We start from the raw sequence: 16,680 nt of genomic DNA, 5'->3' as shown, positions 1-16,680 counted from the left end.
TCTGCATTCACTATGGGACAGGGAATGTTCCCTTCCCATAACTTCCTCTCAACACACTCACCTTCGCCCCTGATAGCGTAAGAGACTGCAGACAGGACAGAGAGGAAACGGAAAGGGAGGGCTTGTAGGTGGGAGACAGGTAGACCAGGGTCTAGGAAAGAGAAAAGAAAACCCTCTTTGAGAGGGAAAAGTCATTACTGTTCACTGCTGTTGGTTAAAAATTCAGTGAGGCTGCTTTCAGCTCATTAGAACATGATGACACACACTTAGGATAGTTAATATATACTGGGCAGCTGGTACAGAGCACACACGCAGCTATTTATGGAACAGATCTTAAATCTCCAGTCCTGTTGTTGCAGTCACAGTACTGAGCCCGTCAAAGGCATATGTTGACTAATTTCATGGTCACAGCAACCCTGGGAGGTCGGTCCTATTATTACTCCCTGTTCACCAAAAGGAAACTGATGCTCAGAGAGGCTGATAGCCGGCCTGGGGCATAGGTGCTCAGCCGGCTGTCATGTTTCAAACTCAGTTCTGACAAGAGTTCAGGGCACATGCGCCATGACGAGGAAGAGATATGGGATGAAGAGCTTTTTGAGGAGAAACTGGAAGAACTTGGAGGCTTCCAGTTACCTGTGTGTGGACACTGGCTGTTGATGGATGGTGTCAGTGTATCTTGAGTAGGAGAGGCTCAGTTTTTCTCATTGGGAAGGAGCAGACCAAAAAGTGAAACTTAAAAGTGAAAGTGTTAGTTGCTCAGTTGTGTCCGACTCTTTGCGACCCCACAGACTGTAGCCCGTCAAGGCTCCTCTCTCTATCCATGGAATTCTCCAGGCAAGAATACTAGAGTGAGTTGCCATTCTCTTCTCCAGGGGATCTTCCTGACCCAGAAATCAAACCTAGGTCTTCCACATTGCAGGCAGACTTTTTACCACCTGCACTAATTCTTTGAGGGCAATGCATATCTGCACACACACACGCAATACACACAGTTTAGTTATTTAGCAGAAACAGAATGCCTTCAAGTGAATAGAAATCTCCAAGTCTCTGGCTGTCAATAAACCAGAAATTTCCTTAAGTGTTCTTCACTTGTGTAATCTTGGAAGTGCCTTATAAACTTCAAGAAAAACAGAAAAGGGTTTTTGAGGAGGATTTTACTAATAGCATTCACTTAGAACCAGCTGATACATTTTGAATCAGTGAGAGATAAAGAGATTGGAAGATCCTAGGCCATTTGAACACATTTTTCCCACATTCTTCTCAAAGTCATCCCAGGTGGCACCCAAGATTAGCTTTGCCTCGTTAAACATACAGTTTCGTGGACACAGAGTTTGTGACTTGGGATCCCTTGTATCTTTCTGTGCAAAGTGATGTGTAAAACAGTATGATCTGTGCCACCACGTGAGTGTTCACACCCATGGTTCAGCCACATCTTTGAGCCCGCAATACAGGCTTGGGTAGGGTGTGACAGCTGAAAGAAAAAGTGACCTGTGTAGCTCCTGAAGATAATTGTTTAAAAACGTGTATGTGTTTCTCTTCTTTGGTTCTGGCGTGTTTTTTATTCTCTTCCCACACCAGTCCACAGTTTGGAAAGAGTTGCTGTTAGCGACTATCGGGGAACAGTTCACAGACTGTGCCGCCGCAGGTAACAGTGCTCTTATCATCCCTGCTTGGTCATCCCTGCTTGCGTGCGCTTGGCTTGTGCTTGTTCCCTGCTGACGTTTGTTTCCTTGTGTTTGGCTTTTGCATATCTCAGGGTCGTTTATTTTGTCACTGTGACGTTTACTTAGCTTTTTTCCATGTGATCATGGCATTTCAATGTTATATGTGTAGGTACGTATGTATATTTACATATTTGTATATTATGTGCATATACATATGTGTGTATGCTTATATATGTATGTATTTTTTTCACATATAGCTTGTCTTCATAGTATCCATGACCATCTGTCTAAGATAAATAGGCAGAAAAAAAGGGAAAAAAATTTTCTTAAATCAAAGTATGATTGGCATACAGCACTGTATTTGTCCCAGGAGAAAATGAAATTTGACATTGACTCCTAACACAATTGGTAGTAGGTTTCCTTTATCCATTCCAACCCTTCCAGAAGAGGCAGGTACGTTTGTTGTCTACTGAAGTTTGTAGTTAAGTTGGCACAATCCTTTCTGTCTCTCTCAATCCCTCGCCCTTGCTGTCTGTCCTTCTCTTCATTCCTCTACTCAGAATGAGCCACGAAGGGGAGGTGGGGCTGAATCACCATTAGTGCCTATGATCCCACAGCTGAGGCTAAAATGTCGTCTTCAGGACTTTACAGACCATTTTCAAATACTGAATGAGTTTCTGAGAGCCCTGTGAATACATTTCTGTTTTACATTTTTAAATCAAAGTATAGTTGATGTACAAAATGCGTAAGTTAACGTGTGCCCAACAAAGTCACAGAGTCACAGTTTCCTGAGGTTATATTCTCCCTCTATAGTCATTACAAAAGACTGACTATTCCCCAAGCTGCACAACAGCCCTGCAGCCTATTTTTTACCTCATAGTTTGTGCCGCTCAATTCCTTTCCCCCTTTTTATTTTGCTTTGTTTTTTTTGTCATGAAACCACTCAAAGAGGAAAATTGAATTGCTAGTTTACAAATCTGTTTTCTTCTTAGGTAGTTCTTTCTGAATGCTTCTGAGAGGTAACATTTAGAATAACATTTTACCTGTTCAGCTTTCAGTTACAGTTTCTTTTTAAGCTAATTGATATTGATTGATCTGCCCTCAGACTTCTTAAATGGTGCTGCCTTTGGGAACCCTCCTAGGCTAACCAGTTCCACGCAGGTTCCAGGTTTACCTCACTGACTGTCTCATCATTTCACTTTTGTTGTCCTTAATTGTTACACTTCTTTTTATTCACTGAAGACAGAACCTGGGTTAAGAGGAACCTGTCCTAAAAGTACAGGTCCCTTCTGTTTTAATAGGGGGTAGTTAGCAGCTTTACAATATGTAGCCAAAAAACTGTGTCTTCGTTGTAATTATAAACACATACATCCCTGGGAGAGGAATTTTTCTGTGTGAATTATTCCCATTTCCAGAATCAGGGAAAATAGTCTAAGTAGTAATAAATAGCCAGGATTGAGCAAAGGAGATGTATTGTTCTGTGGCTGACATCGGAACGAGAGCACTGTTAGCTATTAACCACTGGCTCCTCATTAACCCGCCTCCACCACTGCAGCAGGGCAGCTCGTGTCTCCGGGCCTCACTTCGCTCATCTGCATACAGTACCTCTCGCGTCGCGCTGCCAGTATCCTAGAATCGTCAGGGCCCCCGATGCTTGATGCTACTTGTGCATATTCCATACTGGCCGATGGATCTTCTTTTGCATACAGGCTGCAGCCTTCTTGTCATGCCCTTCTTAAAGTGCTGTGCCAGGAGGCTACACCAAGGGACCAAAAACCAGGCCACACTGAAACACTGGCAGTTCAGCCTTTCCAGCACCAATCCGTTCAGCACCCTTTGGTGTACCAATGGTGTAGAAATGGGCAAAACCAAAAGACGAGAAAATGCTGATCTTCTCCTGGCTGAGCTTCGTGACGATTCTTGACAGTGGTCAATATGGAAGCTTTCCTCTTTGCTTGTTGATTTTAAGTTCACATAAAATTTAACATTGAGCTCTAGCAAATATACTTTGAAGGTAAAAGGAAAAATAAGAAACTTGTACATAAGACACTTTTCTTGATTGGCTAATGAGTTTCCATAGATGGCCATGATCAGGTACTGTTTACTTTGGGGGGGAATTTTTGTTGAATTGTGACATGTACACAGAGAAGGACACAGACTATACTGTGTGTAGTTTGATAAACATTCCCAAAGTAAACAAATCCCCATAACTGGCATCCACGTCAAGGAACAGAACGTCCATAGCCCTTGAGAATCTCGCCACACCCTGCCTCCCCGAAAGGTGGCCACCAGCCTGACTTCTGACACCTCCCACTGTTTTTGCCTGCTTTCACACATTTCTATACAGGGAATTATTTAGTAGCACATCACACGTATTTAGCCCAGAGTGAAATTTATTTTAAAAGGAGAGGGAAAGAGGGAATGAAGGCAAGACGGGAAGGACAGAGAAAAGAAAACAATTATTTTGCTGAAGATGAACCCCTCTAGTAATTGGACACGCCCTCATTTATAGTGTATCTAAGTGCTGGAACCTTTTAATCCTCAGAAGACACACAGAAAAACTGACAATGTAAATATTGAGGTGCACAGCCTTACCATAAACAAAGACACTTAGGCAAAATGTGTTAACTGCAGCACAGTTTCATAACTTTGATAATGCTCATCATTCACTTCTAACTCATTGATGCTGAGTGTGCAGGGGCAGAGGGGTGACCCTGTTTCAGTAATGTGCAGCCAACACGTAAATCTGGAGTCAACAGTCTTTACTCCTGTCATTTTGCTGCAAATTACTACATATAGAGTGGCTCCTTAGGACAGTACATAACCTTACTTATCCAGCCACCAATTCTCAAATACCTACAGAATAGCCCCAAATCTGTAATTCAGTCTTAAAAAAAAAGACCTACATTAATCAAAGTAGATAAATACTTTCCTGCCCATTCACTGAAGTGCTGTAATAACAGAGCTACACTTAGGCGATATTTGCTCTTACTTTATACACAGTGCTAACAGATGGTCATTGATTCTCTAGCCCACAGTTAAAATGCCCAGACCAGAATGGGGTATGGCTAGGGAGAAGCAGGAGAGAGCTGGGAGGATTAACAGGACAGGAGCAGACAAGCAAACCACAGAAAGCAGAATGAGCAACTCAGAACACACAGTCTGGGTCCAGTTAGTGTTGGGGCCCAGAGTGCTAGCCACCCCAAGATCTCTGAATGGTTGGCAGGAAGTCAGGAGAAATACTTGCTGTTCTTAACAAGGACAAGCAAGCATCGAGGAACAGTTCATGTGAGTTCACTTGGCTTTCAGAGAGCCGAACATTATGCAACTTGTTTTAGAAAAAGTCTCATCAAAACAGAGTTCCAAATAGTCCAAGGCTTCAGTAACATGTTAAAAAGGGCAAATTACTTATCTGGAAAATTTGTTTGGCTGGGACACTCTGTTTATCTAAGTCCCTGGATAAATGTGATGGGACCGCTACAGCTTTAGCTCACTAAGTTGCTTTTGTCCAATGATTTTCCCTTAGTATTTATCACGAGTTCTCTCATGCCACTTTCTTTTGTTCATCTTCATAACCTACCAATAAAATGATAAAGGTTAAAAAGCCAACTCTGGAAGACTTGAAATGATCACTCATTTCTATTTTTCCCCTGCCTTCCCTTCAGATGATGAAGTAATAGGAGTTAGTGTCAGCGTCCGGGACCGAGAAGATGTCGTCCAAGTCTGGAATGTAAATGCCGCATTAGTCGGTGAAGCCACCGTTTTAGAAAAGATCTATGAACTCCTGCCCCACATATCTTTTAAAGCAGTATTTTATAAACGTAAGTGCTTCATTTCCAGTTACTACTTTCTAGCTTATTCTTTGATACTTTTAAAGACAGAAACTGTGTTGCCAAAGAGGTGAAGGGAGAGTCACTTGAAATTCTATGATCCACTAAATAATTCAATAAAATACATTTATGGGTCTAAAAAAACAGTTTAGCCTTAGAAATTAAAATGAGATTTTGTCATCTAAACACATGTATCATAAAAAAAGAGATACATTATTGTTTTTGTTATTTCAAAAATTTAAACCTAATCTCAGTCTTGTCATTCTTAGAAGAAATTGCCTTCTATTTGAAGCAACAATAACAAAAAAGTTATTATATGAGCTGGCAGGTAGATTTTCAATCATCCCTTCATAAACAGGGATTTATAATGTGTAACATCTGTATTTGTGGAGGAACTCATTCTGAGCACAGGCATGATTGAACGTTCTACTGAAATGCTAATACGTCCTCATTACAGATGACTGTGACACAGAAGAGAATGCACGCATAGTGGTGAAATGTTAACAGTATGAATAGGTGTGTGGACCCATTGTTTCCATCATGATTCATGTTCATTGCTTTTGTGTGCTCTTTAGAAAAAGTCATCTTTTTCATAATGAAAACAGCTTAGTGCTATTAAACCAATGTTTAGTAGATCAAACTGCAGGTTACAGTTTTAACAGTGAGTTAGAGGAAAGGATTGACAGCCCTGCAGACATATGATGAATTTCCTGTTTTCCCAAACTATTCCAAGAGTCAGTAACCCAATTTTTTTCAACCATGGTGTTTCATTGAATCTAAGGTGCCTTTGATGATAAATATTCTTTTAGTATTACTAAGAAAGAAAAATAAAAGGCTCCTAATTTAACTGTGACATGGTCTTAATTCCAGGGGTCTTCAAATGTGCAGTGGGGAGGTGGGGGGGGAAGTGCATCTTAGAATGAATGAAATACACTCCATGGCCATTTTACTTTTCCCAACCCCTTATCAAAAAGAAGAAGAAAAAAAATCAAAATTTATTTTGTCAGTGTCTTACTATGGGATGAATCTAAGGCCTCCCTCTTAGGAATCATATAATGGCAAGCCATTTAGGTTGTAAGCTATGGGACAGATCTGCTGCTGCAGATATCCAGAAGGTGTTTAGCTTCTGAATTTTAAATGGAAGTTTATATAGAAGAGATAGAAGATGGCACTACACAAGTTGCTTAACTGATTGTGCAGCATGGAAATCACATGTTTGTAGATGCAATTTGGATTTCTTTAGTTCAGTTTAGTCACTCAGTCATGCCCGACTCTTTGCGACCCCATGGACTACATCACACCAGGATTCCTTAGGGGATGTTGGATTCCTCAGAGGACATTCATTGTATTTTCAACCCAGACATTAATTGAAAGGTCACCAAAGGGTCTTTTTTTTCTACTCCCTGAGACTAACTCCAGCAGAAACTCTCCGAAAGGAAGTGTTTCACTGCCGTTTATGAATGGAGCAAGTGCGAGCTTTACCGCCTTAGACCCAGCTCCCCTTATCACTTCAAAGAAGAGGAAAGTGATTTGGAATTGTGAAGTCAGGCACTCTGGATTTTCATCCCATTTCAACACCGTGACCTCAAGCAAGTCACATTCTCTCATCCTTTCACTTTCCCTTCTTAATATTGAGGAGGTTGGTCTTAAATGATCTCCAAGGTCCCTTCTGCTTCAAAATTCTATGATTAAATTTCTAGCTAACCTGCTGTCAGGTAGCAGCAGACTCAATGTGATAGAAGTGTTTAGGCCACAGAGGTAATTCGGCCATCAGCGGTTAGGCAAGTTTTTAGGGCAGTGGCAATAGCCAGGTAAGACAGTGCAAGGGTGAGTCATCGCTTCTCTGTTGCAATGACTGGGGAGCAGGGGGAGAAAAAGGCCAAACAGAGAAGGGGACGTGCAGCTCCCCGAACTGACTCTCTAAGTGTAGACATCATTGTGAAATTCGTGACTTAGGCTATGGGTCTTAGTAGAAATGCATATTTTAATAGTATAAATTATCATTCAAAAATTCAAAAATTATTCAAATTGGGATTGGAAAAAACAAGCAGTTCTCTTTATTTATATGAAGCAGGCAGTCCTTTACTCAGTAGAGTTATACACCATCCACTGCAGAATTGATTTGGAAAAAAGAAGTTTGGGCAGAAATGTTCTTCATAGCTGGGTGAAGAACAATGATCCGGTGAGCCAGATCACAAACAGCCAACTCCACGCCTTTCCTCTGTCTTGTTAAAGTAGGATCCTGGTGTTAGTATTCAGGAGCCACTTGAAGTGGTAGATTTTCTGTGAACAAAGAAACCTAATGAATTTGGGCCAGGCCTCCAGCCGGGTGGCTGAGAATCAGGCTGTTGATAAAAGTTCTCTGTGCATTGGATACAGATTGGTCATTTGACTAAGAAACTGAAATGAAGAGAGACCTCCTCCCCCGCCACCCCCCAAATTCTGTTAGGTTCTTCAGAGCAGCTGAATGACAAATGTCTTCTGATGCGAGAATTGTTTAGAGCCAAGGTTGGCAAACTGCACTGTCAAACCAAATCTGCCACCTTCCCACCTGTTTTTGTATGGGCTGCAGCTGAGAATGGCTTTCACATTTTTCACTGCTTGGAAAAAAAATCAAAAGAAGAACTACATTTTGTAACATATGAACGTTCTATGAAATCCACATTTCATATACATATGTATATGTATATACAAAGCGTATTGGCACCTAGCAGTGCCCATTTGCGTACATATCATCTGTGGCTGCTTTCATGTTACGAGGGCAGAGTTAATAGTTGAGACAGAGACCCTGTGACCCACAGAACCTAAGATGTGTATTCTCTGCCCTCTTTGAGAAAGAAGTTTGCTGATTCCTGGCTTTGAGCTTTTCTATATTTCCTTTCAGCCAAAGCTCACCTAAAGCCTGCAGAACTTTCTCTGTTTCTCAGAATGCGCCCCCCCCCCCCCATTCTGAATGTTCTGTTCTGTCTCCATAACCCATCGGAATTGCACTGTCTCAACGGTGACTGTCCCAAGCTGTCCCTCACACTTAGGAGTAATAAAAATCTGCAGACAGTCCCTTTCTCCTGACTTAATCATTTGGTGCCCAGCGTCGCTAAGAGACCTGTGGCTTCCCACCTTGATCCAGCAATAACAATATATTTTATTGCAGAGCAAGCCATGTTTTCTTTAATGTCTATCCTTAAAGTCTTTTTTAAAAAGAGTAAAAAAAAGCATAAAAAGTGAAATATTTCTAAAGTTCTGCATATGAGAAATGTTCAGTTACGTCGGTTCAGATTCCTGGATGCTCATAGGAATTGGGCCAACCTGAGGTAGCTCTCAGAGCTATAAAGGGTGCCTCTCCCAGTGCTGCGTCCAAGTGAAGACCGGGTTTAGGTGGACAACCAGGACAATCCTGAAGGGAAAATGATCCTATTCCCTGCCAAACCCTGACCCCACACTAGTCTGAAGAATCTAGTTTATCTGAAAAATACAGACTTAGGAGAGGTAAAATGGGCCAGCCCATGTCTGCCTTCCCAGGACTCCCTTCCGAGCAGGGAAGAGTTACGGGGACAAAGCATGGGGAATCCTGAGTGGCCCTTGGCTGTGTTCGACCTGTCATAGTAACTTTTCCTCTTGAGAGAAGAGGATCCACCCTCGCTTCATGATAATGGTTGAACCAGGTTTGGGGAATAGAATTTTAAACTTGGCCTTTTGCCTTGGAGGACATAGTCTATATTTCACAGGCCTCCTAGTTCCCACTTCTAGTTTATAAAAATGTAAGTCTTTGGAAAATATTGTTGGTCACATCATTTTTTATTCTAGAGTTCCTATTTGTAATTAGTCATTTTGCAAGCCAGACCCGTAGGGCTGGGGGGAAAAAAAAAAAGGAAAAAACAAAAACCATGACTGGGAAAAATAAAAGACCCATCCGTTTACTCAAACTTCATTCCCCCACAGAGAGTGTTTAGAGGTGGGGGAGGACCTGCGAGAATTGCTACCCCCTTGTGTTGTTCTCTGTTTTGTTTCACTTTTTGTTTGGTTTGGTTTTTCAAGATAGGTTTGTGAATGGCCCTGTCTGGGTTCTGTGAGGCACCCCCCAGCCCCAGCCCAGCATCCTACGGGGGCCCAGTTTTCCCTGCAGCGTTTGCTCAGAGCCCGGCATATCCTCCTCATCAGCTTGTCAGGATTACTCATCCTCCCCGGCCCAGCAAGAAGAAACAGGCAGCGTGCCCATTGCTTGTTTATTCCCTGTTTTAATTCTCATTATTACGTTTCTCAGGAAATGCACGCCTTAGCTAACAGTTACTGGCACACAAAGGTGTTTGAGTTCTTGCCAACATTTGGGGAGACTGAATGAGATGCCTTAGAGAAGGGTTGCCCCATCCTTTGCTTAAAGTTTTCTTTCCTTTTTTTCTTTTTTGTTTTTTTTCTGTCCTTTAGCCCATGAAGAGCATCATGCTTTTGAAGGTGGACGTGGAAAACACTAATTGCACTCTGTAAAGAATTCTTTGTCCTTTGCTGATTGGTTTTGGAAACGGTCTTAACAGGAGGGAGAGTGAAGAGGAGACCTGCCGGAGCCCGATGCTGGTTCATTTAGAGTGGGTTTCTGCCCCTGCAGATTGAGCAATTAGGACTCAAAGTGGCAGGTGGGGTGGGGGGGAGATTGTGTGGGTTTTTACTGTCACATTACTTGCTTTTCTTTCTTTTTATTTTTGGCTTTATGAATTCTCTGTTCTTTTCTCTCCAGTTTTTTTTTTTCTTTTAAATTCCTCATTAAGTCTAATTATTGTTTTCTATACTCCCCTTTCATTGAGGCACAAGAAATCGGTTTCCCTTTAAGTAGCTGTGCTGTACCTAGTTAATGAGAATATGCATAATCGTGACAATACTGCTTTTGAAAACCACACTGTCCTCCAAGGAACACTAGCTTGGTGAAACCTGTCTTTTGATTATTTGTTGTGACACATTCCTACATACTCTGCACTGGGCATTGTTTTTTTTTTCTATCCCAGGGAAAAGAAAAACCTTACTTAATCTGATTTTGCACTGACAGCACCCACATCTTTTATTTTTCCTTTTTAATAATTTTTTTTGTTAGAAATGAAAGGAAAATAATAGTTGGGTTGCCAAACATGAAAACTATAATCACAGTTGAGTTATCAAGATATATGTCAAACTGTAAATCTTTGGACCTTCTGTGGAAGTACTGTCCAACCAGAATTTCAATTTGGCCTTTTCAAAAGAAGGCTTAGAGTGGTAGCAAAGGATTTGTCTCAGTAGGAAACCTTGTAATTTCTGATTTAAAGAGAAGGTGATATTTTAATTGTTTGAACTAACCTTCTTCTGAATTTTGGGTGTGTGTACCCATTTAGGGCTCTCCAAATCAATTCAGACACATTTTGTTAAATGATCCCATTTTCCTGCTCATGTTGTGTGTCGTTTCCAATAATCAATCATCCTCTAGCCTGGGCAACTTTCCCCTGCCTTTTTCATTTAGGAGCAGAAGTTAAATCTCATTTCCAAGATGAATGTGAACATTCATAAAGTTGAACTCTGAATGCATTTTGTTCACATTAATTTTTGGAGTTGTTGAGATACATCGTATTATGTTACCAAATAAATACCAGTTTTAGTAGAAGGAAATGACCCCCTCTGGAACACTCAGAATGTTCTGATTTCCCTCCCAGCACTCTGCCAGGCATCCTCCTAATCTACCTGAAAAAGGCAGGGCCATTTAGAAAGGCTGCCTCTGGCCAGCTTTTTTTCTGGAGTCAGGGGAGCTAGGGCATGCTTATACATCTCACAGAAGGGCAGTGAACTCCGAATTTCCTTTCACCCAGGATTTTTAATTCCTCTTGCATTATTGACCAGCAGAGAGGCGGGGCTTCTTCCAACCCCCAGCCTAAGTTTGTAAATAAAATTCTCCATTCAAACACTTTAAAGGACTTCAAACAACATCTCTTTACAATCATTGTACCCTTCACTTGCATTACTAACCACATCAACCATAATAAAAAAATGATCATGGCTTTTTTTTTAATGCTTTGTTTATAAACTTGAGTTTCTCCAGTGATTTCAAAATGAGGTATAAGTATATCAGACCCATTTTCAAAAGCCTGGAACTTGTTCATTTTAAATATTGTACCAACATCCAACTTGTTTTTAAATTATTGATCAAGAATTGAAAAAAATATTCTGGGCATGAGTTTAAATTCTCTTTTATAATATAAGTATTTTTTCTGATAGATTAGAAGAAAGGATATAATTGACTTATCTTCTTTATGATTGTCATATATATTTCCTTAAGTAAATGGATTATGAAGTATTTTTATTTTTGAACTTTATTTAAGGCATTGTGATGACATGTTCAAGTTTTGCATGTATGTAGCTTTTGAAGAAAAACAAATAAAATAAAAGGAACAGGAATGTTAGGCTCCCATTAATGTTTTCTAGTTTCTATTGTTTATGATCATGAAACATGGCTTAACACACAAAGTAGATTTTTCTGTCCCAGAGAACTTGTGGAACTCTTTCTGACTCTGGAAAATACCAACCGTGAGAAGGATTTAATTTGCCTAAGTTAAGAACCTATCATCTAAATTACTCTGAGAGAGGATTTTGTCAGATTTTGCTTTGGAAATTGTTTTAATTGAATATTTAGTTCATAAGGGACAGTGTATGAACTAAGCTGATTTAATCAGTTTAAAAACCTCTCATTACCTTTTTGGATTAAAGAAGCTAATACTCTTTTGAGGTACAAGGAACTGTCTTGTGGGGCATGTGACTTTTGTGTTAGGGTAGTGTCCCCTCCTTGGCCGAGGCCGGGGAGGATGGGAAGTCCCAGCAGAAGCCCCGTGTCTTTCTGCCAAATCTTTGCAGGTGTAGCCTGGACTCTGTGTAGAGTCACCCACAGTCCCTCCTGTTCAACTGAGGATGGATCATACCTGTTGAAAGTAATTTGTCTGTATTTTGGTTTTCTTTTGTAAGTGCTTTCTGAATGCTGACTTACTCCATTTTGATATTTCCTCCTCCCTCCTCCACCTTTTCCGCATTTCTAAAGTGAGGGTATAGTTTACAGAGAACATGTCCATTTAATATCATGTACCTATTAAATTCAGGATGTAGTTGACGGAGAAAAATATGGAAAGGAAAACAGTTCCTGTAAACTTTGAGTTTAACTTGACTCTGATCTTCTCCACTCTCTTGAATTTAGCTGATATCTACATCCTACATACAGTCACAAGACTTTATACTTGAAAGAAACTTTTGGGTATTATCAGGTCCATTTGACATAATGTATAATCTACCAACAGAGATTGTCTTTTGTGAAAGGACAGGGGACTAGCCAGTGTGATGCAGCTGAGCATTGAAGTCTGAGGGCTAAATCCCAGTCCAAGTTTCCTTAAACAGGGAACACCCTCTAACCCCAAAGCAAGTCACCCTGATCATGCACTAAATATCTGATCCAATCTGGACACTGATAGACACGTACATAATCAGACGCCCTTTTATAAACAGCTCTCATTCTCTCCTGAAGCAGTGTCACGGTGTGGCGTTGTAAAATAACTTCATTATTCCGGGAGGTGGGGCTTTGCTATAAGATGCCCAACTCCAAGGGGATCCCAACTTCTGTGCTTACATGAAACTGACAACATCCAGATCGATCACACGGTGGCGCTGCCTTCCAGCCGACGGTCCTGGCTCAGCAGCATAGTGTATCCGGCTCTGTTTGTGTAATTACGTTAAGATTCTACTGCCTATTGCTCTTGTGGTTTTATAAAACTTTGATGAGATGCTACCAGTAGAGGTTTAGTTCCCCTACACCTAATAAAACTGTGTCAACGATAAAACACTCCGGATGTGGTATAAAAAAATCTCAAATTTTAGGCTCTCATTGAGCCTTTGAGCAGTTAGGAAGAGAAGGAATGAAATAAACCAACCTATAAGAAATACCAGAAATATTTCATCATATTGGGCAAATATTGTGTCCAAGGGGAGAAGTGCAATTAGAGTTGGATTCTTTCGTCTGTATTCGCTTTCTAAATTTGAACCTCCCCTTAAAAGTGTAAGTCTGCTGTTCACCTTTCCTGTATCGATGTTTCTGTCACATTCCACTCACTACAAATGAAAGTAGAGGACTGCCTGTAGATGGTTTATTTCCTAATGGAGGATATTCAGACTGATTACAAGAGAGTTCGGTGACTCAGGATTGTAAATGCCTGGAGAACTGCCTCAACTGCAGAGAGGAGTCCGAAGGTGAGGAGGAAAAGGTTAGGTATGGGAGTGCAGTGAAAAACCCCTAGGAACTCATCTGTGTAGCAATTAGGGTGGGCCATTCCTCTACATTTCCCACGAGGAGAAAAGCCCAAATAGATGACACATATTTCACACATCTGATAATACTACTCTCTTTTTGTTTTCTGTTTTTACGTATGCGTCAAAATCTAACAGCACTTCTTATTTAGGTTAACCCATTGAGATCTTGTAGATCTTGTAGATCTTGTAGGTCTTGCTGATGCAACTGACTCTTCAAAGAAAACTCACAGACTCTTAGAATTTTAGGGTGGAAGGGACCTTTGAGATCATCTATCAGGGCTTCCTGTCCCTTAGCTTGTAGAAGAATTACTGGGGTGCTTCCTTTCTTGACCCCAAACCTAAGAGTTTCTGAGACAGATACCTGCCTTTTTAGCAAGTGCCCCGGTAGTTCTAGTATGGGTAGTCCTTAGACCCCCACTTTATGAATCCCTCATTATATCCAATCCCTAGATATGACAAACGAGGAGAGCATCCTACCCCCTACCCCCCAAGCTCTCTCAGGTGACCTGATTCAATTGGATAATACCAACAACCTTCTGAAACCTGGAGAAAGCCATTATTACTTAGACTTGAAAAGATGATGCTCGTAAATAAGAACTTTATGGCTAGCACCACAAGTAGTAATAAGTAGCCCATCTCCGGAAGTCCATAATATAAAACCTTTAGTACAGAGTGGTAGGCTTTTCTCTTTTCTAAATACCATTTCAGCCTGTTAAGAAAAAAGAAATTAATGTTCAGAAAAAGTAGTTACCCCATATGTGCAGTAACTACTTTTCTATAATGTCTTATGGCATCTGGGGTTCAGCATCATTGAACAAGATTAAATGAACGTTATAGAGCTATAAAATTGCATGTAAAATAACGCAAAACTGTTCGAATGACTATCAAAGAAGCCCATGAATGAATTTCCACTAAAATTAATTGTCATTCCTGGACATGGCTTAGCAAAGCTGTTACTAAACTGGAAGGATTCTTTGATACATAAGAGTATCAAATAAAAAATCAAGTAAGTGTTCCTTAAACCATGTTAATGATAAGTGAAAGTCATCAAGAAGTCAGTATTATTTTGTTCATCATTGCTACTACAATTGAGAGTCCCATTGTATATGTGTGTGTGTTTTGAATGTACCTTACTAGAATATCCAATAAAATAGCCTTTTGGATATTCTATGGTGTCCTTCAGAAATCATGAGGTTGAAGAAATCTGTCTTACATGTTTTTGTTTTGGTTGTTTCCTGAAAAAGGTGATTGACTCATTTAACAAAGTGCATGATTTCTTCATGACAGTTTCAACTTCTCATGTTGAAGTCAGAGAATTTTTCTGAAACTTTTATTTTGGAAGTGTTTGAGATTTACTAACCTGGCAACTTTACATGAGAGAAACAAGAATGAGGTAAATATGAGCATTTCTGAGTTTTGTGTAGAACTTTTTTTTTAACATACAAAGAATTGACTTTTAAAAAGGTTTAGCAGGTAGAAATTTTATTTTTAGCAATTTATATTAATGAAGAGTGGGGAATATTAAAGGACATTGAGCATTTTAATTAAGTTATAGGGTTTTTTATTTTCAAATAAAGCTATTAGTTTTGGTGCATATACATTAAAATTCCCCCCCACCCCTGAATTTCTTAGCCCTTAATCAGATAATATGGCAGGCAGCCATTGTATGGTTTTACCAAAAGATTTTAACTGTCTTCTCAGTAATTAGTTATTAACACATCACCATTCTTTTGTATATCTTCCTCATTTGAGATTTCAGCTTCATTGAAATTGTACATAAAAGGACCTCAGAGCTTAGACAGTGGGCACACTTTAGCTTGGGACCTCCAGGACCATTTGTCCCAAATCTAAAATTTTATCAGTCTGCCTTCAAAATTACTCATTCTTTTTGAACTGTGTTACCTGTATAAGTTGAAGCAGGTTTATTTGCCTGATTTCTTGGGTCTGCCTGTGCCCCCTCCTCTCCATGGTATACCATCTGTGCCCTGTGCTTTTGGGGCCCCTTCACATATGGCTACAAGCTGGTGTAATGCCCTTCCTTTTGATCTGGCTTCATCTAGTGATTTGCTCAGTATTTTTAAGGTCAGACTGAAGAGTTTTCTGTTCTAGTTATTTTTGATTTTATATTGTGTGTTGTGTTTGATGTTTCGGATACATGTGAAAGTTGCATCTCTAAGTCAGTAATTTTTATTCCAGCCTTTGGCAGCCATCAGGTAAGACTAGACTGTAACTTTCTTACTTGAAAACGTGTAGTGATTTATGTGTTTAGTGCACATGTTTGGCCTTTTCATGAGAAAGTTCTTACCGTTTTCTAATTTGGGACCATACTGCTGTGAATTAGCACTCCTGTCTTTTAAGTTAGAACTTCGTGAGGTTTGTTTAAGCGTCCGTTAATTTGTAGAACTTCACGTTGAGATTTTTGTTAATCTGTTGCCGTGAATTTTTATGCTGTAATTAGGTTCTATAGTATAGAAATGTAGTTCCTCAGGTTTAGAATTTCATGCGATGTTATTTAACCACATTGCTTCATCTTAAGAAGGTCCCAGGTATATATGCATTGACTGTCAAACTCTGTTTATTCCAGCACCTACTGCAACTTTCTGTCCACCTGTTTGAATGTGCGTGAGCATGGTATCTGACCCTAGTGTGTTGCTGTGGTCCTCTGACAGGAAGCAGTATCTCTGTTTATTCTACTCCCTTCTTGAATATATTTGGTGATAGGGCTCATCTTGGTGTCTTAGAAAACACATTTCATTTACTTGCATTCTTTTTTTTTAACCCTCTGCCAAGAATGGTTTCATTTTAGAATAAGCCAATCATGCTTGTTTCTTTTTTGTCCCCCAATTTGCCCATAAGATTCAGTTGATCCTTATTTAGCCAAGTAGATT

The 16,680-nt window shown here is 40.1% G+C and overlaps 1 protein-coding gene across 2 annotated transcripts in view; it reads left to right on the top strand.

Moving 5' to 3' along the window:
• EIF4E3 (eukaryotic translation initiation factor 4E family member 3) overlaps nucleotides 1-11,915 on the top strand; it is a 40,360-nt gene extending 28,445 nt beyond the window's left edge. The window contains exons 5-7 of one of the 2 annotated variants that reach the window (XM_027522184.1): nucleotides 1,579-1,645; nucleotides 5,330-5,485; nucleotides 9,917-11,915. In XM_027522184.1, coding sequence (XP_027377985.1) covers nucleotides 1,579-1,645; nucleotides 5,330-5,485; nucleotides 9,917-9,963 — 270 coding nt within the window. In that variant the 3' untranslated portion in view covers nucleotides 9,964-11,915. Of the gene's footprint in view, nucleotides 1-1,578; nucleotides 1,646-5,329; nucleotides 5,486-5,951; nucleotides 6,342-9,916 lie in introns of those variants that run through there. The other variant, XM_027522185.1, reaches the window with a different exon arrangement.
• The last annotated feature ends 4,765 nt before the right edge of the window (nucleotides 11,916-16,680 follow it).

Source organism: Bos indicus x Bos taurus, chromosome 22 (genome assembly GCF_003369695.1).
Source record: "Bos indicus x Bos taurus breed Angus x Brahman F1 hybrid chromosome 22, Bos_hybrid_MaternalHap_v2.0, whole genome shotgun sequence".
Lineage (NCBI taxonomy): Eukaryota > Metazoa > Chordata > Mammalia > Artiodactyla > Bovidae > Bos > Bos indicus x Bos taurus.
The sequence above is the reverse complement of the archived record's forward strand: the minus strand, read 5'-3'. Positions and strand labels throughout refer to the sequence as shown.